Source organism: Lontra canadensis, unplaced genomic scaffold (assembly GCF_010015895.1).
Source record: "Lontra canadensis isolate GAN:19392208 unplaced genomic scaffold, GSC_riverotter_1.0 scaffold43, whole genome shotgun sequence".
NCBI lineage: Eukaryota > Metazoa > Chordata > Mammalia > Carnivora > Mustelidae > Lontra > Lontra canadensis.
The window spans coordinates 12,534,691-12,560,523 of record NW_022631037.1 but is presented as its reverse complement, the minus strand read 5'-3'; the positions used below and the strand labels follow the sequence as shown (position 1 = coordinate 12,560,523).

General features: G+C 43.3%; 1 protein-coding gene across 2 annotated transcripts; it reads left to right on the top strand.

Annotated features, from left to right (window-relative positions):
* Nucleotides 1-91: 91 nt before the first annotated feature.
* KPNB1 (karyopherin subunit beta 1) lies at nt 92-25,710 on the top strand. 2 transcript variants are annotated; one of them, XM_032871412.1, is made up of 22 exons: nt 94-434; nt 537-595; nt 2,767-2,949; nt 6,116-6,316; nt 7,205-7,357; nt 9,625-9,684; nt 10,278-10,367; nt 10,727-10,837; nt 11,624-11,725; nt 13,685-13,909; nt 15,092-15,283; nt 16,045-16,175; nt 17,653-17,800; nt 18,143-18,214; nt 19,389-19,533; nt 20,646-20,728; nt 21,351-21,458; nt 21,860-22,003; nt 22,116-22,221; nt 22,898-23,012; nt 23,597-23,758; nt 24,473-25,710. In XM_032871412.1, coding segments are annotated over exons 1-22 (2,631 nt in total). In that variant the 5' UTR covers nt 94-394; the 3' UTR covers nt 24,474-25,710. The 2 variants fall into 2 exon arrangements, with proteins under 2 accessions (XP_032727302.1, XP_032727303.1); XM_032871411.1 differs by lacking the exon at nt 24,473-25,710 and having other exon boundaries at nt 92-434; nt 23,597-23,762.
* The last annotated feature ends 123 nt before the right edge of the window (nt 25,711-25,833 follow it).

Genomic DNA, 25,833 nt, shown 5'->3' with positions numbered 1-25,833 from the left:
GAGGTCCGGCCCGAATATCCCTCCGCCTTCCTCCCTCCCTCTCTCTCCCTCCCTGCGAGCCGCCGTTCACTTACCGCCTCCTTTCCTTCTTTCTCCCTCCGCCACCCGAGCACCAGCCGCGCTCTGAGCTACCCCCGGGGTACCTCCCCCGCCGCCAGAGGAGCAGCTGCCGCCGCCGCCAGCAACAAATTAGGAGGGAGGAAGGAAGGAAAAGAGGAAGGAAAGGGAGCCGGGGCGACTACCAAGAGGGAGCCGGTGAATGGGCTTGTGGTGACCCCCGCCCCCCACCCCACCCTCCCTTCCCACCCGACCCCCAACCCCCATCCCCAGTTAGAGCCGCCGCCCGAGAGGCCGGACCGTCGTCTTAGGAGGAGTCCCCGCCACCACCTCCGCCATGGAGCTGATCACCATCCTCGAGAAGACCGTGTCTCCCGGTAGGACGCGGGGGCTGGGGGTCGGGCTGAGGTGACCGGGTGGGGGGAGGGGAAGCCCTGGCCCCTCTGACCCTGTCCCCTTCCCACTTTCCTTCCCCCTAGATCGGCTGGAACTGGAAGCGGCGCAGAAGTTCTTGGAGCGTGCGGCCGTGGAAAACCTGGTGCGTGCCACCCTGCCGTGCCCCATCCCGCCTTCCACCCATCCCCTGCGTGCGGGCCTTCCCGCCCTCCTGGAGGCCCAGGCCTCGGGAACCCACCCCGCCCCATCCCGTCCCCCTCCCCCCCACCCCGGTCCAACCTAACCCCGCCATCGGGAAGCCGGTGGGTGTGTCCCGCCCCGGGCCCCGGCAGCTGGCCAATGGCGCGGCGCGCCGGGGTGACTGCCGCCCAATCGCCGCGCGGCCTGAGGGCGGCGGTGCAGCGGGAGGGAGAAAGAGGGAGGGAAGGGAAGTTAGGTTGCGCGGCGCTGCGTGTTCAGCAAGGGTGGGGGTGGGGGAGCCGGGCCTAGGGGCCATGTGGAAGCTCGGAGCCCAGCTGCCCGCCCTGTTCTGACCCGGGCCGGCTTCTCCTTCCTGTCCCGTGGCCCCTGTGATTCTCTCCACCTACTTCCCAGAGTCTACCCTTTCCTTTGCCCCTTGGTACTGTGCTCATGGCCAGGCCTGGCACCCGAATACCTCCTACCCCACTCCGGCAATATTCCTCCCGTTCCTTCCTGGGTATTCCTCTTTGGGTTATTTATTTTTTGGTGGGGGTTGGTTGGGGGTTTTTTGTTTTTACTTCGATGGGTAGAGACTGAATTTGTACCCATATAACCGGCTGAGGCTCATCCTTGATCGGGCCTGTTCCCAGATGAATTCACAGAGGAAAGTTCCTCGTTTGCATATTTAAGGGGTACAGAAAAAATGAAGAGAAGTCCACTAGACTGGACCTCTGTATAAAAATGTGGGCTGGATTGGTTGAAACAGCCCGTGTGCCAATAACGTTTCCCTTTGATGTCCCTCTTATTGCGGGGGATGGGGAGCAGATGGAAGGGTGGAGGATGCTTGACATCTTTTAAAGGTAATAGGTAATAAGCCTAAATAACATTGTAACCCAACATGTCCCTTTGTAATCTAGACGAAATACAAGCACAAAAGTGACACTGCTTATTTTATACAAGCTGTCTTAAATGACTTCCCTTTTTATTGCGCTCTTAGGTGCTAGCTTTTACTACTTTTTATTCTTAAGTTTCCATAGAAAGGATTTTTTCTGGTAACATAGACCAATAATACTTCCATTTGGGGTTTATTTCTGTTTCTGCTTCTGCTCATTTACAAGAAGCCTTTTATCCTGTTCCTAACATTTAACTTCTTTGTGGCATTGCTAACATTCCTTAGTGGTACATAATTAATAAAACTTTTAAGATTTATCTTAATGGGATTGCAGGACTTGTTAGTGGTAAGAAACTATCTGCTTTGGGTTTTTCCTGTTAACTTCCGTTTGGACAGAGCTTTCTGCAGGAAAGAGAAATGTGTCTTAAAATTTTTAAACAGAGGGAGTAGTTTTGGGGACCTGGGCATTATGAAAGGTTGAGAAAGCTTTTCAGAAACGCACTATGCTCAGTGGACAGTCCCAAGTTCAAAATGTGTAGGAGCCTTTAGTGTGTTAACTGTTGACTGTTAAATGTAAAATCTTTTTTCTTGGCAAATTTGTCTTGGCATTTATCTCTTCACTTTTTCCCTGTTCCTAAATATTATCAAAATTATAAGTAACTCTTTTTTCATTGTCCTCTCTCGTTGAACACTTAAAGCTAAAAGAGAAGACTAGCTTCCTAAATCCATGTTTCAGGTTTGTAAGTATTTACCTCTGTTATCCAAGATTACCTGCCTGCATGAGATCAAAAGTCGCCCTGAATATTAATCTTTTTGGACTAAGATATCTTAAATTTAGGGAAACAATTTTACATTCTATCCTGTCTTCACATATTCATTCATTTAACAAGTATCTGTTGAGTGTCAGGCATTGTTAAATAGAAGACTCCTCTGACTACTAGATTGTCGAGCTTTATTTTAGGGTGATCTAATGTGAAGATTTGAGCACTAAGAATGATGTTGATAGGAAAATCTGTACCTCGATAAATGCTGAGGCTGCGTGAGTTGATGGGTGACTGACGTGTACCATGTAACACATTTTATAGGAGTCTTGAAGTAGGTATTGTAGCATTTTATGAGATGTTATGATATATCCTGAAGAATTTCAGTCTCCCCCAGTGTCTTGGTGCTCTGTAAGCTGTCTTCAGTTGGTAAAATTCCCAGGTGATACTTTAATTCACATATGCATCTTCTCTTAATAGCCCACTTTCCTTGTGGAACTGTCCAGAGTGCTGGCAAATCCGGGAAACAGTCAGGTTGCCAGAGTTGCAGCTGGTCTACAAATCAAGAACTCTTTGACATCCAAAGATCCAGATATCAAGGCACAGTATCAGCAGAGGTGGCTTGCAATTGATGCTAATGCTCGACGGGAAGTGAAGAATTATGTAAGTAACTTTATCTCCTTTTGTTCATGTCAGCCTCTGGGAATAAGAAACCTCACCGTCCACCCACCCACCCACCCCATTCTTTCCTCCTGGACCCCCTACAAGAAACATCTTGGTCAGTTTTTCGGTCATTTACATGGGATAGAGGTGACGGTGTAATAGGTTTCTGAGACTTAAGCTTCACTTGAAGATAAAGGTAGTATTTGATTTAAATTTTCTTTCTCAGTTTGGCTTGTCTGTACGGTGCTGTCATTTCCCATTAATGAGTGTGTTGGAATTCTTTTCAGAAAGTAAAGTAAACAGCAGTTTGGGCACCTTTAACTGGATGCCAGAATTTGTAGGATGTGGTGAATCGACATAGTATACGCATTGGTGGTTCCCAAACTTGAACTCTGAGACTCACTGAGGGAATTTGCTAACAATAATATATTTCCAAGCTCCCGTCAGAGATTCTGTTTTGTTGGAGTGAGACTCGGGAATTATATTTTAGATGTTCCTGTCTTCCTAAGTGATTTTTTTGTGTTTTTTTTCCATAGTCATCCAGTCCCTGCTCCTGCTGAACTTGTGCTATAGATAATTTTCAGTGTTTGGTGGTTTAGGCATGGCACTATGTGAAGTTCAAAGGGGGGAATTAAATAATCTCTTGGGCCTTTTAAGCCCAAAGAGTTTGTGAAATAAGAATTTGAAGTTAATGATGCTTTTATCTACTTAGTAAATTATGTAAAACTTCGTTTGGAAGCATCTGGCTTTTAATCAGGATCTTTAAGGAGTGGATTGATGAGTGTTGAGGAAAATTGAATGTCCCTTGCTCTGCATCATGGAGGTCTTGTGACTTTGTTGTTGAGCTAAAATCCATAATTCTAGCTGCAGCAAAAGATAACTCAGAATATACGGACAGATGTCTTTCCCACCCCCCAGTTAGCGAGGTTTTTTAGTGGTCTGTCTTATGTGGATAAGGCACAGAAAATGGTAATACACGCAATTAGCCCTTGGTATTTGAGGAGAAGTCGGTGGGGGAGGGGGTCCTAAATGTGTACTTGCACTTGTCGTCATATTTGCTATTCCCTGGTTCGAGGTATCAGCGTTAGGTAAATTTGTGTGCCTTAAGGCAACAATATCTCTTTTAAGTTATATACCCCTTGTCTTTCTAGTCTTGCACGAAGGTACTCATGACTGTGGGAACTAGGTTATGAAAGCCAACTTATTTTGAATCTTTTTTGGAATATGTGGAGCTATTTCTGTCCACATCGGGTCTGCTTATGTAATAACATTTTAATCTTCCCTTCAGTAATTTGATATAATTAAAGTTTATTCCATCAATCACTGGAAATCTTGGTGCTTGTAGTGCCCATTCAGTTTCTCACCTTGCAGAATCGTGCAGTAGTAAATGTGATGAGACATGATTGGAACTGTAATTGGCTCTTTCGGTCTTAACACTTGTTAAAATTTGGATAAGACTTTGTATATTATATGTGTTGTTGAACCCTTCTGCATGAAAGAAAATTAGTTAATCATGGCCCTTTTTCCCTTTCATAGCACCTCTGGTAATGAATACTTTCTCAGTGTTGATAGTTATTTTTTTGCAGTGTGGGTCTTGGACACAGTTGAGGGTCCCTCCTTTATCCCTCTTCTTTCTGATAATTGGCTGTTATTATTAGGGTTACCCCCTAGGTTTTAAAAAAACAAAAAAATAACCTTTCTTGCCTTAAGAGTTGGACCTTTATGGTCTCTAAATCACCTCAAACAATATTAACTAGGGGTCTTCAAAAAGCCATTTAAAGGAAGAGGGATAAAGGTATGGTGGGAGTCGGTGCTGTCATCTGTACTAGGCTATGGTGTGGAGTGTAAAGGCACCCTGAACTGGAACCCTCATCAGACTTGGGTTGGTACCTGTTCAGCCCCTGCTGTTTTCGACCGGTCATCTCATCCCTGCCTCTCCGCTTCATGTCTTTGACATACAGTTTTTCTTAAAGTCCATTCTAGCTCTGGTAACCCTAGAGAGCAAAACCTTGATTTAGAGTCAGTCAGAACAGTTTGTTACTGGGCAGAGCTGTTGGCAGTGGGGCAGGCAGGGATGATGATATACTGTATGGGGGAAAGATGGGGAGTTCATTATTATTAGCTACAAAGCAGGATACTAAGTGACCTGACCCAGTCAGCAGAGCTGGCCTGAATATCTGACAGCTATGCTTTGTCCTGTGTTCATGTCAGGAACAGTTAACTGTTTGCCTTTTGAGTGGACGGGTGATTCTTAGTGAGTTCATTGACTGAATTAGCTGATGGTGGTAATGATTAACCTTGGGTCAATTGTGGCTTCATCCTTTATCTGTACCTGTGCCTTTACGCTTTACATAAATCTTTGTATGATAATCATTTCAAACAAGACCCGTTTAATGATAAGCGGATCCCATTTTAATTGGCATATCTGACTAGTTCTTCCTATCTGTTGATGGTGGAGAGAGGAGTTCTCTGATTCCTGGACAAACAACAAATCCTTCCAGATTGGAAGTTAAGTAAGAATTCATTCTTGGGTGTTGGTGACATCAGTAACTTTGTATCTGCATCTAGTGATGTCCCCTAACCAAGACCTTTCTATGAAAGTCACCCCAGGTGTTAAATTGTCATTGACCAGAGGGAAGGAAGCTTGTTCCACATCTCATGAGCTGGAAGATCTCTTCCTTGGATCAGGCTAAACCACGACCTGTGAATCAGAAGCATTTGAATGCCCAGAATTAGGTTCTTTCTGAAGTTTTTACATTTTCTGTCCACAAAACAAGACTATTAGCATCCTAACATTGTACCTTCTGCAAGGAGTCTAGAAGGTGAATTTTGTCCTCTCCTTTGCCTTCTAACATTATCTCCCACTGACTATCACTTTGTTACCTTGCATTGAACATTGACATGAGGTGTCTGGCTTTGGAGAAGTCCTTTTGGAAGCAGGGAACGATTGGTTTCATTTCTGGGCTCTGGAGCACTGTTGACTGTGTTGGTGTTAGTGAGGCTGGTTGTTTTGTTTTATTTAACAGCTGACTATACTGTATATGCCTTTTTCTACTTTTGTGTGTTGCAGAAAATTCAGACTGATGTAAGAAGCGTGGTAGGCAAAATGTGTTCAAATAGTCTTAGAAATTGATATCTTTCATTTTGTGTGTGTATGTGTGCACAGGTTTTGCAGACTTTGGGCACAGAAACTTACCGGCCTAGTTCTGCCTCACAATGTGTGGCTGGTATTGCTTGTGCAGAGATCCCAGTGAACCAGTGGCCAGAACTCATTCCTCAGCTGGTGGCCAATGTCACAAACCCAAACAGCACAGAGCACATGAAAGAGTCAACATTGGAAGCTATTGGTTACATTTGCCAAGATATAGTAAGTACAGCCTTCTGTATGCAACTTCACAGAGCTCTGATTCCCTCTAATTGTGACATGCGTGATATTAGGATTGTTCTTACATGATGGAGAAAGCCAAGCTACTACAGAATGTTTTGCAAGTGTACTGCTTTATTTAATCTAGACTTCTGTGTTTGGATAGTTGATTTATCCTCACATTACTAATCATGCCCTAAAGTAAAGAGAATTGAGGATCCCAAGCTCAGAGTAGAAATCTATATGCTTGGAGAGGTGAGGCTTCTAGACTTTTAAAAGAGGAATATGCTGGTTGTGGAGCATCCCTGACCCGGATCCCTTTCGCACAATCCTCAGTGTACCTCAGCGTGCCGTGTACTCTGCATGTACTATTTCACAGAAACACTTTGCCAGTGTTTGCTGTGGTTGGCTTAGCCACCGAAGGCACAGCAGTTTGTGAAATGTAGCGCTCTTGAGACTGGCTGCAGCTGAGGCTGCCACCTGGGTGTCTGTTTCCATATACAAACTTGATGAAACAGGAAGTCCACACTTGACCTGGACTTAGACTGCCTAGGTATTGTGCCCGGGCAGTTGATACAGATGTCCTGGGAAGAACACCAGACTGCCATGTCCCTTTGCACGGAAGGGGGAAGAAAAAAACCACCATTACTTCATACCCAGAGTCATTATGCTAAGAAATCAGATGAAGTTGGTGGATTTAACTTGTTTTAGTTCAATTTTGGACTACTAGGCCCCGGGATATTTTGCAGGTGGTTTGTCCCTAAATGGAAATGTGTGGGAAAAGATCAGAGAAAGTCAGGATACTCACTCAAGTGGATTTCACAGTTAAAAGGACTGCTGATTAGTCATGAGCTCATTATTTTACTCACTGCACTTCTCTGCTTATTTCAGGACCCAGAGCAACTACAGGATAAATCCAATGAGATTCTGACTGCTATAATCCAGGGGATGAGGAAAGAAGAGCCCAGTAATAATGTGAAGCTGGCGGCGACAAATGCACTCCTGAACTCACTGGAGTTCACCAAAGCAAACTTTGACAAAGAGGTGAGTCTTTTATGACAAAAAGGTGTACGTTCAGAAGGGAAGAAGTAAGAGTTAAATGAAAGGTGTTTATTAAGTTTGTGGACTAGAAAGTACCATCTTGTTTAGGTGCACTCATTTCCATTCTAGTGAAGATTTGTGTTGTGTGAGAAATGGCCATGGAGTAGGTGTTTGATTTTGGGAGGCTTTTGGGAAAAGTGTGACGTGAATTGTTTCTAAGCTTTGGTTTCTCCTTTTACAGATCAAACTGTGTGTATGCTCTGGGATTTTATTTTATTTTATTTTATTTATTTGACACAGAGAGATCACAAGCAGGCAGAGAGAGGGGGAAGCAGGCTCCCCGCAGAGCAGAGAGCCCGATGTAGGGCTCAATCCCAGGACCCTGAGATCATGACCTGAGCCGAAGGCAGAAGCTCAACCCACTGAGCCACCCAGGCGCCCCTGCTCTGGGATTTTTTTTAAAAAGTTTTTTTTTTTTTTTTTTTTTTTAAAGGTATCCAGGTGGCTCAGGCAGTTGAGCCTCTGACTCTTGGTTTTGGCTCAGGTCATGAACTCAGGGTCCTGAGATTGAACCCCATGGCTGGCTCTGCACTCAGCACAGAGTCTACTTGAGATTCTCTCTCTCTTAGATAAATAAATAAAATCTTAAAAAACACGGGAGGTTGTAGCATTTACTATAAAAAAACAAACAAACCTGGCGGCTGTCTGGCTTAGTTGGTGGCACATCTAACTCTTGATCTCAGGGTCTTGAAGTTGAGCCCCTTGTTGGGTATAGAGTTTAATTAAAAAATTCAGAGAGAGCGAGTGAACGAGCATGCACCAGCAGGGGGAGTGGAGGCAGAGGGAGAAGCAGACTCCTCGCTGTGCAGGGAACTGACATGGGACTTGATCCCAGGACCCTAGGATCATGACCTGAGCTGAAGGCAGATGCTTAACCAACTGAGCCACCCAGCGCCACTAAAAAAATTACGTGAGTTGGACTATCTCATAACTCCTTGGAAGGTACTTTTGGAAATTAATATATAAACAAAGTTTATTTTGCCTGAACGTATTTCTCCCATTGCTCAAGTTGTGTAAAAAATATATAGTAACATAAAGTTTACCATTTTAAGCATTTTTAAGTGTACAGTTCAGTAGTGTTAAGTATATTCCTATTGTTTTACAGCCAGTTGCCAGAACTTTCTCATTTTGCAAAACTGAAACTCTGCATTGAACACCCCCCCATTCTCCCCTTGCCAGGCCCTGGCAACCACTTTTTTACTTTCTGTTTCGATGAATTTAATTGCACCAGATACTTTATTTAAGTGGAATCAGTCATACAGTATTTGAATTTGTCTTTTATGACTGCATTATTTCACTTAGCATAATGTCTTTGGTTCATACACATTGTAGCCTGTGTCAGAACTTCCTTTTTCAGGCTGAATACTGTTCTATGTATATACCATAGATAACATTTTGTTTATCCATTCATCTGTCAGTGGACATTTGGGTTGCTTCTGTTCATCTGACTATTGTGAATAATGTAGCTATGAACACATGTGTACAAATAGGTCTTTGAGGCCCTGCTTTCAGTTCTTTTAGATCTCTACTGAGAATCACTAATTATATGGTCTGCAAGTATTTTTGTGTATTTGTTTGTTGACACTTGAGCTGTGCCTTTTGCCATTTCTTGGTCCTGTTGTGGACAAAGTAGGGAGGTCTAAGAAGCCAAAGCAAATTGCAGTTCTAATTGCAGTTTTTCTAGACAGACTCCCTCCTTTAAGATTTCAGAAGACTTGGAGTAGTAGCAAATTATTTCGTTGCTCTCTTCTCTTGTATCTTACTATATTTGATGGGGGTTTGCCGCCTCCCAGAAAACAAATTTATGTTGAAGTAAAGCAGATGTTTTGAATTCTCTTAAATTTTAAATACAAAAAAATGGGTTTTCCTAATGTAGGGTTTGGGGGGTTTTTTAACCATTTTTATTTAAACCCTGTGACCTACATTTTCCTATTTACTTCCTCCTTGGAGTCTTGTTAGTGAAGGTCATTTTGGGGATTAAAAGATTAGGGACCTCTTTCGAGGGCGGGTAATGTAGTAGACACGGGAGGCGGACTCTTGATAGCCTTCCTGGTGCCATTGCTGTGTCAGGGAAAAGCTGCTTGATTGGTTCAGGGTTATGGGGTCCCTGGGGGCGGGGGTACAGGGTTTTTCCCGAAGAGCTAGTCTAGCAATCTCCATATATGCGGTTGGTACTTTTCTTACTCTCTTGATCTTTGTCCATCCCGCAGTCCGAGAGGCACTTCATCATGCAGGTGGTCTGTGAAGCCACGCAGTGTCCAGATACAAGGGTGAGTGGGAGCTCCGGTGAAAAGCCTAGCTTCGTCTTTCCTGGGAAACGCCATCTCTCGATAGTGGTTTGTAATGTTGGGAATCAGGTGCTTCAGAAAGAAGGTTTGGCTAATGCTATTCTTAATAAAAGAGGGAAAAACAGTTCTTGGAAAGTTAACATAATGGAAGTTGCCATCCTCTTAAAAGGTTTAAGGAAGAAATGGTTTTTGATCACCCTTGCTACTTAATTGCTATAAGTTACACAAGTGATTGATTTTCATTGTAGCCATTCAAACAGCTTTGCTGTTGCTGTAACCTAAACCTTGACCCTTGAAACAGGTGGGAGTAACATCCAGTCTGAGTGGCATTCCTGAGCTTAGTCCTCTGTAGGTTCCACAGGCACCTTTAAAGTAGGGGGGGTAAAAAAAGAGGAAAAAGAAATAATAAGGATAGTGAAAAAAAGGGAAGAGAAGAGATTGATTTTGGGGGAAATGTTGACATTACCCAAATATACCTCAGTTGACCCTTTACATTACTGACCCATTTATGTGACTTACCTTTGTCAGACTACGTTGTTAAACTAAATAGCAAACTAATCTTTTCTTTGTGAAAGGTACGAGTGGCTGCCTTACAGAATCTGGTAAAGATAATGTCCTTGTATTATCAGTACATGGAGACGTATATGGGTCCCGCTCTTTTTGCTGTAAGTATTTCTGTTTTATGTATGTGAGCATGTAACTGGTTGCAAAATTCCTCATTCTTGCTGTTTTGTCATTTCTGTAATTTTTGTCCTTAATATTATGAAATCAAGGAAATTCCTTGAGTCGGAATGTTATGTTTAAGCCATCAATAATGTGCCAGAAAGACTTGTACTGTCTTCGTGCTGGGAAAGAGTGTATTTTAAAAGTCTTTTTCCTGTTTCTACCTTTCATTTCAGACCCAGCTTTCATAAATCTACATTTTTGACACTTGAATGTTTGTGGTTGGAAGTGGGGGCGGGTCTAACTCGAACCAGCACTTACTTGGGGCCTGGGATGTCTTTTTTCTTCCCTCCCTCTTAAGATCACAATTGAAGCAATGAAAAGTGACATTGATGAGGTGGCCCTACAAGGGATAGAATTCTGGTCCAATGTGTGTGATGAGGAGATGGACTTGGCCATTGAGGCTTCCGAGGTGAGCCTGGGAGAGCGTCGGAGCAGGAAGAGTTGTTTCTCTGACATAGTTCCTTTGTGAGCGTTCGTCTCCTCTGGGAAAGCTTTATTCTGACTGGGCTTAGAGGGCATCTCCATTTGTAGAGATTTTGCTTTCTCTGCTAGCCAGAGCCCCTCAGGAGGGAGACAGACCTGTAATGAGGCATTTCATGCTTTACCGATCAGCCAGACGTGATTTATTATAAATGTTGATATTAGTACCATGAACACAAGGGGGCAGCAGGCAGTCACAGTTTAACAAGGTGACGTGCAATGCTGAATTACTTCCTTTTGGAAGTCCTAACAAAAACATGGGATGCATAATTGGTAGCTTACTAACTTTGGTGAAGAAATTCCATAGAGACAAGGGGGCTAGTTCTGCACTTTGCAATCTTTGAACTCAAGCTTTGTTTCCAGCCTTGTCTTGCACACTTTAAGAAACACAGATTTATTTTTGACATCATTACATAAACTTAGTACATCTCTTGATCCGAAGGTTAGTTAGATGACAGCTTGTTAATATGAATTGGGCTTGTGAAAAAGAAAGGTAGTTCTTAAGGTTGCCTTGGCCCTTTAAGGTGGATTATATGTATGGCCTCAAAGAAGCCCATTGAAGTAGACCAAAGAAACGAGGACCTCCAAAAGATCACAGAGGAAGTTAGCTTTGCTCTGTGTATTTCTGTACGAACCCCTGGGCAGCTCGCATTGTAGGCCTCTAGTAGCAGCCTGTTTGCTGCCGTCCAGAATTTGCTTTTATGTTTCTCCTCAGGCAGCAGAACAAGGACGACCCCCTGAGCACACCAGCAAGTTTTATGCCAAGGGAGCGCTACAGTACCTGGTTCCAATCCTCACGCAGACACTCACGAAACAGGTGAGTTAACCTTGCAGATCGAACCGGTTAAGCCGTGAGACATTGTCGAGGGTTGGTTTGCTGTGGAACAGTTTCTGCGAAAAGCCTTGGCAATTCTTGAGCTGGTTGAGGCTCCGTTATAGGTGACTGGGAGCGGCCGCACTCGATCTCTAAAATCCTCTAGGCTCTGAGTTGTTTGTGAAGGGGATCTGGGTCTGAACATTTCAGCCTCGATCGGGCGCAGGCTACACACACGGATTCCCGAGTGCTATATACCTTGTCCAAAGTAATGCAAGAGACACACAGTATTAAAGTTGTAGTAGAGAAAGGTTGACAAGAGAGATGGACTAGTTTCAGGCCACTCGAATACCTCCTAACATATGAGTTATTTTCAGGAGTTCGTAGTATTTATATACCTTTATAGTGCTGATGAAGGGCGCCTGGGTGGGTCAGTGGGTTGGGCATCTGCCTTTGCTTCAGGTCATGATCCCAAGGTCCTGGGATCAAGCCCCACATCCGGCTCCCTGCTCAGTGGAGAACCTGCTTCTCTCTCCCTCTGCCTGCCACTCCCTCTGCTTGTGCTCTCTTTCTCTATCTCTTTGTCAAATAAAATACAAAATCTTAAATGAAGTAAAGGGCTGATGAGGTTGGATAAGAATTATTCTGGGGGCGCCTGGGTGGCTCAGTCTGTTAAGTGTCCCTACTTTTGATTTTGGCTCAGATCATGATCTCAGGGTGGTGAGATCATTAAGCACCACGTTGGGCTCCTTGTTCAGTGTAGAGCCAGCTTGAGATTCTCCCTTTCCCTCTCCTTCTGCTCCCCTCTGCCTGCACTCTGTTTCTCTCTCTTTCAAAAAAAAATAAAAAATTGATCATTCATGATGATTAACATCAGTAACATTCAGGACAAAATAAAAGCAACAGGACTTCACGAAGATGTGGGCCTAATGAGTAAATCAAGAAATTCTTTTCATAAGAAGTATATCTTGGTTGTCATTGACCCTTTTGACTTTAGGCATCACGGCTTTTTTTGGTATGGTGTTTGGAGAGATTGTTTCTGTCCTTCCTCTCTGCTGCATGTGGAGGGTTCCCAGAGAGCCGGTGGTGCTCCGAGGGAACACTGCTGTGACTTGGAGCACTGGAGAATTTCCCTGTACCCGGGAATGTCATTTGTGTTTAGGAAAGTACGTGATTCTTTCAGTATAACAGTCGTAAAAGAAAACTAGAGATGTATTTGGTCTGAAAAGGACCGGGTGTTCTCTCAAATTTTTGTCTCTTTGTTCAGTCTTACAGTTACTTCTGTGTTTTTTGGCCTTAGTATTTTTCTAGCTTTTGTATATTTTTGTTATGCTTCTCACATTTGGGAACAAGTCATTCTTTAGGTATGTAATATTCTGAAGCTGCAGAAGGCAGCCTACCTTAAATTACTGTGTGGTAGGAATAGTCACAGTAAGGAAGAAAAACCTTGAATTCTACTTTCAGGGGAGATCTATCTGAATGGAATCTTTTTTTTTGTTTAACTTCTCATTGAACTACATATAATTAGAGGCACACCAGAAGCCACCTCATGCCTTCTTCCTAGTCATTCATTGTCTCCCTCTTAGTGCTCGAGGTTAATTTTGATTGAGTTTGGACTTCATATAACTAGAATCCTGCAGCATATCCTCTTGTTCTGCCTTTTGCTCTCTATCTGTTCGAGTTCCATCCCTGTGGTTGTGTGTAGTGGAGGCTGGCGCATCTCACTGCAGTACCCAGTAGGACTTCGCTCCGACTGCATCTCATTTAACAAAGGTTATGTGTGATGAATCTTTTTGGAAGAAATGAAAATATAAAGGTTTTATATTTTATTTACATCCCCCAAACTTAAATTCCAGTGACAATTCAGGAGAAGTCAGAAGACCTTTTGAGTTAGTAATTCTAGGTTTTTTTAGTTAAAGTGTTCCTTGAACAAAACAATGACCATAGCTATACTCTCGTCAGGACGAGAATGATGACGACGATGACTGGAACCCCTGCAAAGCAGCAGGCGTGTGCCTCATGCTCCTGGCCACCTGCTGTGAAGATGACATCGTCCCACACGTCCTCCCCTTCATCAAAGAACACATCAAGAACCCTGACTGGCGGTACCGGGACGCGGCAGTGATGGCGTTTGGCTGCATCTTGGAGGGACCGGAGCCCAATCAGCTCAAACCACTCGTCATCCAGGTGAGCTGAGGGGGTTTGGGGGTGGTAAAAAGGGGATATTCATTGTTTGAACTTTTTCCTTGAAAGTGTGCCCATATTTTCAAAACAAAACTGTGCATAGTCATCCAAACAGGTTATTCTGGATTGCTGTTTGCTGTCAGTGAAGGAAGGATAAACTGTATTTCTTGACTTTTTTTTTTTTTTTTTTTTTTTCTTAAACAAAAGTCATGATTTGAAAAAAATGCAGATAAGGCCCAAAAGAAAAAGTCATCTTTAATCCCACTGCCCAGGGATAAACATTGTTAATTCTTACTGTTTACCTGTATGACATTCTTCTGTATTTACGTATGTTTGTGCAACAGGATGGAGTTCTTACTGGGCAGTAGCCTTAGAACTTGTCTTTTCACTTACTGCTATATCATAAACCTTCCCCGTGATGCATTTAGTGATGTGATGATTCTGTCCTTAGGACAAAATGGTATCTATTGTAATGAAGAGTCTTGTGGAAATACTTTGTTTTACTCTTATAAGTGATAGAAGAAGAGTCCATTGTAATTGAGTTTCGTGTGTATGGACCTGAGCCTTTTGGAATGTAGGCAGATGCCATCATGGCTCCTCTGGGCGCATCACCTGAGTGAGTCAGTAAAAGGCTGGTGGAAGCATCCGTACTAGGCTCTACGCTGGGATTTGGTGAAGAGAGGACTGTTTCACTTTTCACTCTAATTTTATTATACTCTCGGACATGTGACAGATGTATCTTTTTTTTTTTTTTAAAGATTTTATTTATTTATTTGACAGAGATCACAAGTAGACCGAGAGGCAGGCAGAGAGACAGAGGGAAGCAGGCTCCCTGCTGAGCAGAGCTCGATGCAGGACTCAATCCCAGGACCCTGAGATCATGACCTGAGCTGAAGGCAGCGGCTTAACCCACTGAGCCACCCAGAAGCCCCGTGACAGATGTATCTTAAAATGACAAACTATCTTGGTGCTTCAGGTTAAAACCCAGTCATCGGGGGGCATCTGGCTGGCTCAGTTGGGAGAGTGTGCGACTCTTGGTCTAGGGATCAAGAGGTCAAGCCCCATGTTTGGTATAGAGATTATTTGCATAAAACTTGAAAGAAATCCCAACTATCAGTATTTTCTCTTCAGTCAACATGAATTTTAATTTTTGCTTGGCTCTGCTAACAACTGCTGTATTTGCAGGCTATGCCCACACTAATAGAATTAATGAAAGACCCCAGTGTAGTTGTTCGAGATACAACTGCATGGACTGTGGGCCGGATTTGTGAACTGCTCCCTGAAGCTGCCATCAATGATGTCTACTTGACCCCCCTGCTGCAGTGTCTGATTGAGGGCCTCAGTGCTGAACCCAGAGTGGCTTCAAATGTGTGCTGGGTAAGGGTTTTTCTTCCGACTGAGATATGCAGCGGGGCTGAGCCATTCGCGAGGAGGTAGGAGGTGTGGGAGAGAAATGGGTCTACCTCACTGGAAGGCCTTTTCTGAATAGCATCTCCTTCCTAATTTCTCCAGTTAAAATGTGGGGGATGCCAATTGCATGAGCCAGTGGGAGCTGTTGACTCATGGTGACTGGTTCCCAAACCGTTTAGAATAGTCATGCTAACCCAGTGGGAAAACTATCTGGACCTGGTTTTCTTTTTCTCAGTTGCTTGGGGACAAGAAATTTTGGTTAAGGTAGAGAGCTGCTGGCTACAAAAAGTACCATTACTGAGAAGGGACAAAAAGGAAGGAAGGTAGGCGGCCCAAGTGCTGAGTCAGTACAGGCTGAAGGTAGTTCATTAGAGCCCTTTGTGGGGGGGGGGGAGATCAGATAGGAAGGAGTGGGGCTTTTGCTTTTCTGTAAGCGGAGAAAGAAATAGTGGTAGGTGTTTGTGGTAAATGAAAGTACTCTGCTGCTGCTGAGAGAATTTGGGGTGGGACAAACAATATAAATAAATAAGCAAATATGTAATTTTAAGGGTGTCTATAAAGATTGTCTTGAGACGACCTTGACAGAAAAAGTTAAGGATTCACTAGCATTGATTTATTCTTAGATCATTTAGAAAGGAATACTGCCCATGGAATGTTAAGGAAAAATGAGGTTATCTTGGGGTAGGGTTCTTTACAGAACTAATATTAAAACTCTGTCTGATCTTAAGGCTTTCTCTAGTCTGGCCGAAGCTGCTTATGAAGCTGCAGATGTGGCTGATGACCAGGAAGAGCCGGCCACATATTGCCTATCTTCCTCCTTTGAACTCATAGTTCAGAAGCTCCTGGAGACCACAGACAGGTGACTGATACTACACAGAACCACGTGGTGTCTTTGTATCCAACTCCTTTTACCCTGGGTGGGGGGCGTCTAGCCTAATCATGGGAACAAAGTAACAGGAAGCATTGAAAGAATCATAATAGTAGATGATTTGTTTAGGTAAAAAAGGGGGCACCTGGCGGCTCAGTCGTTAGAGCATACGGCTCTTGATTTTGGGGTTGTGAGTTCAGGCCCCACTTTGGGCTTAGAGATTACTTTTACATAAAAAAAGAGAGAAGAAAATGTTGACTCTACCTTAGAATGTTCAGGTTACAAGTCAAGTCAGAAAATAGTCTCCTATAAAGAGGAATTGATCTGGGGGCACCTGGGTGGCTCGGTTGAGTGTCCCAGCTCTTGATTTCGGCTTCGGTCATGATCTCAGGGTTGTGGGATTAAACCCTGCATCTGACTGCGGGCTGAGTGTGGAGTCTGCTCGGTTTTCCCTCGCCCTCTCCCCTCCCCCCATTCTCCCTCCCTCTCTCCCCCTCTTCTTGAGATTTTATTCATCCATGAGAGAGAGAGAAGAGGGAAGAGTAGGCTCCCCGCTGAGCAGGGAGCCCAATTCAGGGCTCCATCCAAGGACCCCAGGATCACAACCTGAGCAGAAGACAGATCCTCAACCCGACTGAGCCACCAAGGCACCCTTCTCCCTCTCTCTTTAAAAAAAAAAAAGGAATTGATCTAGAGAGGTCCCTTCATTTTGTAGTATCTACAGTTAACGGGAATTTGTAATTACTGTATAAGGGAAATAGCTCTCATCATGGATTTAATTGCCATGCCAGATCATTAATTACTATTTCTGATAATAGATGAAGAACTTGGCATAAAATAAATTGTTATGAGTTTTTGAAATTTTTAAGTAATCTCTACCCCCAATGTGAAGCTCGAACTCATCCCCAAGATCAGGAGTCACATGTTCCACTGACTGAGTCAGCCAGGGACCCCTGAAATGTTTCAATGGGATATAAGGTGGGACAACCTTTAGTGATTTTGGTTTTATGTGAGCTATACCGAAAGCCGTGCTCAAAAGAGACCATGAGGAAGGAGGCAGGGTGTAAACCCTGCCATGCTTAACTAGTTCCATCTCTGCTTCTATGACCAAAATTATGTATAATACCGTCTCTCGTAGACGAATGAAGAAAATTGAGCTATCTTTCTCTTAGGTGACCTTGTCAGTTGGGTTCTTCAGCATTTTAAACTAGTTTTTTTCCCTGTAACTTAGCCCATTTCCATAGTCACTATTCTGAAGTGTAACCAGGTCTGGAAACCGCTAGTGAACATAACCATTGGCTCAAGAGTTAGAAATTTGGTTCCTGGTTGTACTGTGTTGCCAGACTCAAACCACATTCACAATCATAGCGGTTTCTGGATTCCTTATTTTCCGTGAGACAAGGTCTAGGTTATTACAGCTCTCTTCTTTCTCGGGTAAAACTTTCGGATTGTTGTGTGTTCCTTACAGACCTGATGGACACCAGAACAACCTGAGGAGTTCTGCATATGAATCTCTGATGGAAATTGTGAAAAATAGTGCCAAGGATTGTTATCCCGCAGTTCAGAAAACTACTCTGGTTATCATGGAACGACTGCAGCAGGTGCTTCAGATGGAGGTGAGGCTGGGCCAGGCTGGTGCGGCGGGGCGGGGCGGGGCCACGTCCTCTCTAGGTGGTTTGTGTTCATGTTTCCGTGGAAGTGTGTTTTTCTCAGAAAGGTAGAATGCTTATACAAAAACCGTTGCCACTTAAAATCTGCATTGCTCATCCAAGTTTACTTGTACGTGTATCACAATGTGTACATTTTAATGTTAAGGTTTTTGTTGATTTCCTGCATTAGCATCAACAAAGATTGTTTAATGGTCCTGGCAAACCCAGCAAAAACAGAAGCATGGAGAGAGTTTAGAGCTCTTTTAGAAGCTGTTTATTCAGAGTATGATGATGTTCTTTTCCTTGCAGTCACATATCCAGAGCACATCCGATAGGATCCAGTTCAATGACCTTCAGTCTTTGCTCTGTGCAACTCTTCAGGTATGAGGAGGGCGCTTTATCACCCGTTCTGATGCTGATCAGAAACTCTTCTCAAAAGGCCTTCATCTGTGGTTGATTGGGAGAGTGATTTTCCATTTTCTTCTCTAGACAGACTGTGTCTTTTGCACAGTGTAGGCTAAGAAACTACTTGGTTGGTGGTGGTGCTTCCAGCTGTACAGTGATTTTGTGCTGACAGCTTCTAGTCTTTGGTGTTTATTGGGTTGTCCAAAGGTAGCTCAGTGAGATTTGGTTCCCAGCTGTGGTTCACTCGGCTAAAAATACAGCCTTGAGTTTCTGCTATCATCATGTGAAACAACAGTTCCTATTGGAAGCCTTATTATAATTCAAATCATTTATTGTACCAGTTGTTCAGAGTAGATTTTTTTTTGAGGGGAGACTGGAAAGATTAAAATCACTCCTCATTCATGACTGGATTCCTGAAGTAACTGAGGTGCTATTCCCTCTTTTACCAAAAATCAGGAAAACCCTAGAACTTGTCTTAAGGCTCAGGTGGGTACTAGGTTTTAGTATTGAGTGATGCTAACTAGGTCATCTTCTCTCTGAAGTCCCTTCTCTTACTCAAAAAACTTGTTTGCTTTTTAAAAATCTTGACTGTTAAGGTCTTTCTTTAGTCATCAAACAAATACAGGAATGATGTGGTGACATTAGTTGAAACAAATGAAAGGGTAAGGAGGGAGGTTCAAGGAATATTGAATTAGGAGAATTCAGGTTGGCTTTATTTTATCGGAACTACTTCTTGCCCATCATTAGTAAATAGGACATCAGAAGGATTGCTTTCTTGCTTTATGAGTAAGAACTGAAATGTAACCTGTCCTTCTTAAAAGCTGAAATAAATTCAACTGCTGTTCCAGAAAGACTGGAATATGGAGGCTGCTGATGGGTTTGTCAGGTGTAAATGAATTGGAGAAGAGATGACTTTGTGTACCGTGGAAGATCATCTCGTGTTCGTTCAGAGTTGGAAAATAGGAGGGATATTAGAATGTATGTTTTGTTGCAGATGATTTACACTGTCAAAGCTTTTGAGCCCAAGGAGTGTGTTTGGTCCTTCCAAAAAAAAGCCACAGGGCTCAATTGATTTTATAAAAAGGTGGATATAGTGTTCTGATTGGTGGGTTTGTAATCCACACAACCTGAACTCTTTTTCATTTCACAGAATGTTCTCCGAAAAGTGCAACATCAAGATGCTTTGCAGATCTCTGATGTGGTCATGGCCTCCCTGTTAAGGATGTTCCAAAGCACAGCTGGGTCTGGGGGAGTGCAAGAGGACGCCCTAATGGCAGTGAGCACACTGGTGGAAGGTCAGTGAGCCAGAGTCAGGCAGGGACTGTCTTTAGGATGCAAGTGTTTCAGTAGCCATGGGGAATTTTTTTGACCACAGAAAGCATAGTCCTATCTTCTCATTTCCTGGGGCATGACTTGAGTGCAAAGTTGGATTGAATATAAGAGTAAATTTGTCCATAAGTTCCTTACCGCTCTCCTTGAAATGAAGAGGAGCCAGCTGCAACTCAGATTGGCAGGTTCCTTTTTCCTCTGAAAGTCTACTCACTTGCTTGAGGTTTGGCTCCTTTCAAGGATCGAGGACACAAAGGTTTCCATTTTCTTCCCTGGCACTTGGCACCTCCTAGTTTGGGTTATAATGCTTTGGACTCTAGCTTGACGCATCATGGTTCTCAGAATAGGATGGAGCAAAACACTGAGAGTTCTAGGAGTTAATTGGTTTTCTGGTTGTTACATGTCTAACTATACAAAATTGCTTTGAGGAAGCCATGTTTGCTTAAGACTCGTTGAAGGGCCATTAAAAGCACATTAAAGGGCACTTAAGAAACCTGGAATGCTGCTTTGGGGTTGGCCCATGTGGTGTATACACTGACCAAGGCTGCTACGCAAGGACCACTCCTGAGGACCATACCTATTACTAGCATCAGGAGGTTCACTTTGTCCCCTGGAGTGGCTAATTCAGAAGGAAGCCCAGTCTGCTTTCCCTGGCGAGCTTATAAAATATGTCCTTGATGGAATTCTTCAGGGATGGACCCTGTTTTAAAGCTGGCTGCCAGAGAATACAGGTTATAATCAGATGAAGAGGTGGCCAGGAGGCAGTATTGTTAATGATGTATTCCTCATCCAAGGAAAATTAACCCTTGAAAAAAGACTGTTGGTTTGTTGGTTGTAGCCATAGTGAAATCCCACTCTGGAGATTTCGCCTCATCTTTAGGGCATGAGTTAGGCCTTTCTAGCACTTAAGAATTTGGCTTGTCTAAGACAACCTTACTGTTTTTGTGATAGAGTCAGTAATTAACTCATACTGCTCCCAACCTGTTGATTGGAGTAAATACATTTTGGGAGAGCTGGCATGGTTATTTTTGCTCACTTCTGTGATATCCTGTGGTGCTCACATTTTGTTTCTCTGCAGTGTTAGGTGGTGAATTCCTAAAGTACATGGAGGCCTTTAAACCCTTCCTGGGCATTGGATTGAAAAATTATGCTGAGTACCAGGTAATCTGTGCTTTCCAAAAGAATACATTTATATTCTCATTTATCCCTGATAACTAACTCGTGTTGCAAAGTCCAGTTGGTCTCTGTATTGTCCGAGGGTGTGGAACTGAAGCAGTCAATGAAAAAGCAGGATAGTTGATGCCCCAGAATAGCACCTGACAGCGGGGTTTTTTTCCTTCTCTCTGGTTTTTTTTTTTTTTTTTTTTTTTTTTTAAAGCCACCGGGCTCTTGCCACCATCATTCCCGTGGATATTGTCATTTCCATCCTTTCTTAATATCTTGGAGAGTCTTAGCTCTTTCCCTGCCATATGGATTGTTAAAATGAACTAATCTCGGGGGTGCCTGGGTGCCTCAGTTGGTTATGTGTCCAACTCTTGATCTCAGCTCAGGTCTTGATCTCAGGGTTTTAAGTTCAAGCCCTGCACTGGGTTCCATGCTATGCATGGAGCCTACTTTAAAAACAAAAACAAACCTGAACTAATCTCAGAGAGGGAGGATGTTGGATGTTTTCTTCTTCGACTCTAGGCTCAAATGATAAAGAACCAATGGCTAAATAAAAATAATGCCTTACCCTGCAGGTGGCCTGTTCCGTTTGGAAGATCATTTCCTTGATTCTTTTCAGGTTTGTTTGGCAGCTGTGGGCTTAGTGGGAGACTTGTGCCGTGCTCTGCAGTCCAACATCTTACCTTTCTGTGATGAGGTGATGCAGCTCCTGCTGGAGAACCTGGGGGTGAGTATCTAAACACATAGTCTGTAATTTACTCGTATTTGAAGAAATCTGGAAAGATGTTTAAAAATTTAAGTGAGAGGGAGTTAATCAGTTGCCAGAATATTGGCAGTAGGCTCGTGAAGAAGGGAATTGTTCATTTTCACAAGATGATTATATAAAGTAAGTTTGTAAAGTTAATTAAAAGAAGGCATACTCAATACATGAAATGGGGCAGGGAGGCCAGTAAAGTGTATGTGTAATCCCTCTGTCCAGAGAGAGCCACTAACAATTTTTGTGTATATCCTTAAGGTCAGTACAAAGCATATTAGCAATTATTTATTATAAAAAATGTTTCTGTAATCTTTGGACCGAATATTCTGGCTTTTATTGATTTGCTCTTCTCTCTCTTTTTCCCTGGTCAGAATGAAAATGTCCACAGGTCTGTGAAGCCACAGATTCTGTCAGTGTTTGGTGATATTGCCCTTGCTATTGGTGGAGAATTTAAAAAATATCTAGAGGTTGTCTTGAATACTCTTCAGCAGGCCTCCCAAGCCCAGGTGGACAAGGTGAGCTTCCAGCTGTCTTTTTAAGTCCAGCCCTGATTGGATGAGTGGGACTTGTGACAGTCCTACAACTAAAGGCTCTGGGTATGATGGAGATTCTGTTTGTCTCTTACAGTCAGACTATGACATGGTGGATTATCTGAATGAGCTAAGAGAAGGCTGCTTGGAGGCCTACACCGGAATTGTCCAGGGATTAAAGGGAGACCAGGAGAACGTGCACCGTTGAGTATAAAACCCAGTGAACTTAGTCCAGAGTTCATGTAGCCAAATGGGCTGTGTCTTTGGTTCTATAGTTCGTGAACTGGCACCTGTTGCTTAAAGGAAGGGGAGAAGGAATAGTACCCTCATTAAGAGAGTAGCTTTGGAAGAAGGGACAGTCTTTCCGATTTCTCCTTCCCACCCCAACCCCTACTGCTTTGTCTCACCTTTCTTGAGCCTCATAATGGATGGGACCCAGCAGGGCTGTTGGTGCTGGTCACGTCTACACCCACCCCAGGGTGGGGGCAGCTGTTAAGCACATGCACACCTCTGGGGCAGTTGTGTTAAAAGACCAGGAAGTAACGTTTTCTCTCCCACCTGATGTTCCTGTAATTGATTGGGGAAATATTTGTCTTTTACCTCTTTCGCTATCATGGGCTTAGAGGAAGGCTCCGTTCCTTCTCTATTATTTCTGCTTGTAACAGCAAGAACAGCTGCCCCTTCTGTGGGTGTGAAGAAGGACTTCTGAATTTGAGGAAGAACAGTTCAGTAGAATTATATGCAACTAATTCTCCCTCCTGAAACCTGCCTGATTGGCGGTGGCTGGGGGGGGGGGGTAATGTATTTGGAAATTTCGAAATGGGGTGTAGTCCTGCCGAAGGTGGGACAGCTTCATCAGATCTTCTGTTTCTATTATAGCGGATGTCATGCTGGTACAACCCAGAGTAGAATTTATTCTGTCTTTCATTGACCACATTGCTGGAGATGAGGATCATACGGACGGAGTAGTAGCTTGTGCTGCTGGACTGATAGGGTAGGTTAAATCCTGTTTCCAACAGCTGAATAGAACTTCTCATGGGAAGTGAGAAGACCTGTGGTGAAGAACTTTGAGGGTAGCCTGGATGGTAGTTATCCACTTCTTTGATACGGATAATACTTTAATAGAACCCATGGTGTCCTGTTAAAAGTTCTCACAGATGATCGTTCATTCCAGACCTTAGCTCTGGTCTCATTCCAGACCCTCCAGATTTGTAATTTCTCTTCGCTAAACTCTGCGGAGGTCTCAGAGGAGTAAAGCATCATCAGATCTGTGTCCATCCCATATTCTGAGGTTGGTCAACAGTTTGCCTATGTTTAGCCTCCTCTATTGAAAGTTTGAGGCATGACTAGAAGAAAGAACCATGAATTAGTTGGGGAACTTCGGGTCAGTCGTCCTAACTCTTCAGACCTCATTTCTTGCATCTGCTTAGGGCAGGTGCAGAACTTAACCCAAAAATTTCTTCCAGCTTTAAAAAGTAGGTGAATTCCAAGGGACCCACAACTAGCTTAGCACTGGCTCAAAACAGGATAGGGGGATGAGGCTGGGAGCACGTTCTCAGGTGTGTGTGTTTTGCACAGGGACTTGTGTACAGCATTTGGGAAGGATGTACTGAAATTAGTAGAAGCTAGGCCAATGATCCATGAACTGTTAACGGAAGGACGGAGATCGAAGACTAACAAAGCAAAAACCCTTGCTACATGGGCAACAAAAGAACTGAGGAAATTGAAGAACCAAGCTTGGTAAGAGCTTATCTCCACTGCTCTCTTTTTCCTTTCTTGGGGAGGAGGCATAGTTTCTTCAGACAGTTCCCACAAGGGCTGCCTTTCTCTTGGTATTTTGTTTTGTACTCTTTCCCATATAAGTGCTTTTGAGCCTTTGTTTCTCAGGCTTGTACTAGTGGAAGGGCCGGGCACCCTCAGTCTTTCCTTGAGCCAAATGTTCGATTACTTGTGGTGATGAAGAACAGAACTTATGTAACTAGAATTCAGTAAAGTCCCCAAATGATTTTGGGCCCTAATAAAATCATCAGTAATGGCATTTTCCCAGAATTCTCTTTTCTACTTCCTGTTCCCTTCCTCCTGCTGTTTACTTTTTTTACTGCAGTGCTTTTAGATGTGTGGCTCTGCAGAAGGTAGCCAAAGTCAAGAGTTGTCTGACCCCTGCTTTCAAATGTAGTTTTATTTTCCTCTCACGTGCTTATTGTCTTACTCCAAAGACCTCAGTAGAACTGGTTATTTTGAGTTTTATCTTTTTAGTGTCCCTGCCACCCTCTAATGTAGGTGCTAATGAGAACAGGTAGCTGGTGCATGGGAAAACAAGAAAAAAAAAAATCCTCGAGAAGTTGACAGATTGATTTTGGGTTTATGAGCGCTTAATTGTGGGAGTCAGAGAAGCGTTTGGCTCTCCTGGCTGTCTGATCTCACAGTTGACCTGTTTTCCATCTGTGTTTTTAGATCTGTTACCATTGGGATGATAACCTGAGACCCCCACTGGAAATCTCCAATCTTTTGAAAAACCCGGAAGTGAGGAGTGTGCACGGATGCTGAATGTTTGGGAATGAGAGGATGAGTGAGTGAGGCTTGAAAACACACCACATTGAAAATCCTGCCGCAGCAGCAGCCGCAGCCGCCAACAGCAGCGCTGTTAGTGAGCTAAGTAAGCACTGACTTCGTAGAAAACCATAACGTCGGCCATCTTGGAAAAGAGAAAAACGATGGATTTACTTGCTTAGGGAAAAAAAAAAAGAAAGTTATCTCTTCCCAGGAGAGGCTAGAACTAGCTTTTCTGTCTTTTGGCCGGTGCCGAGTGGAGTGACTGGTTTGGGAGAGGAGGAGGGACTGGGTTCAGCTGTGGTGCTTTGTTGTAAAAGGCAGCCTGGCCTTTGCTACTGATAAGGAAGATGGAGCCTGGGTCTCAAGCCCACCTTTGGTGTACCTTTGCCACACGGTACTGTTCACGTGCCGGCTAAAAGGAGGGTGAGGGATTCTTTACAGTCTGAGAATGAGTGTGTGTGAGTGAGGCGGTATCCACATTCTCAACTTCAAGTCATTGCAGTTTCTTTTTCCCAGAAAAAAAGGGGTTAGATGTTGCATTTCATAAAACTAACCGAAGTTCTGTCTACTGATGCAGCACAAGAGATGTGTTTAAAAAAAAAAAAAAAAAAAAAGGAAAGACGCTGTTTAGGTTTTGTTTTGTTTTCTTTTTTTTGTTTTGTTTTGTTTTTAATTATCTTCTAGGGAAAACACTGACGAATGGTCAGAGCTCCCGTATCCTGATCTTTTCATCAAGGCGCCTTTCCTAAATAATATGGTTCAACTGTGAATGTAGAAGTGGGGGGAGGGGGGAGAAAAAAAAAAACTCGGAGTTAGAGGATCTAGAACAAATTAAAATACAGTTGTTACAAATAAAGAATGCAAACTTCAAAAGCAAAAGAAAGCCACAGCCCAAACAAACCAAAATTTAGATGCTCAGAATTGGCAGCACAAAACAATTCGTTCTCTCCTGACATGTATCGTGGTAGTCGGAACACCCCCAGAAAATTGTGCCAAAGAGTTTAGAAAACAAGTATACAATAAAAGTACACACATGCACACACAAACACACACAGCAAACTTCAGGTAACTATTTTGGATTGCAAACGAGGATAAATTTAATGTTCAAACAATCTGATAAAATAACCATTTGGAAACTGCTTGGCCTTCTGTTCTCTTTTATTTGATTGACTACAATGCGGTATTGGTCTCTTGCTGCACTTCCAAACGAACTAATCAACAAAATACAAAAAAGTATATATATACATACATATATATACTAG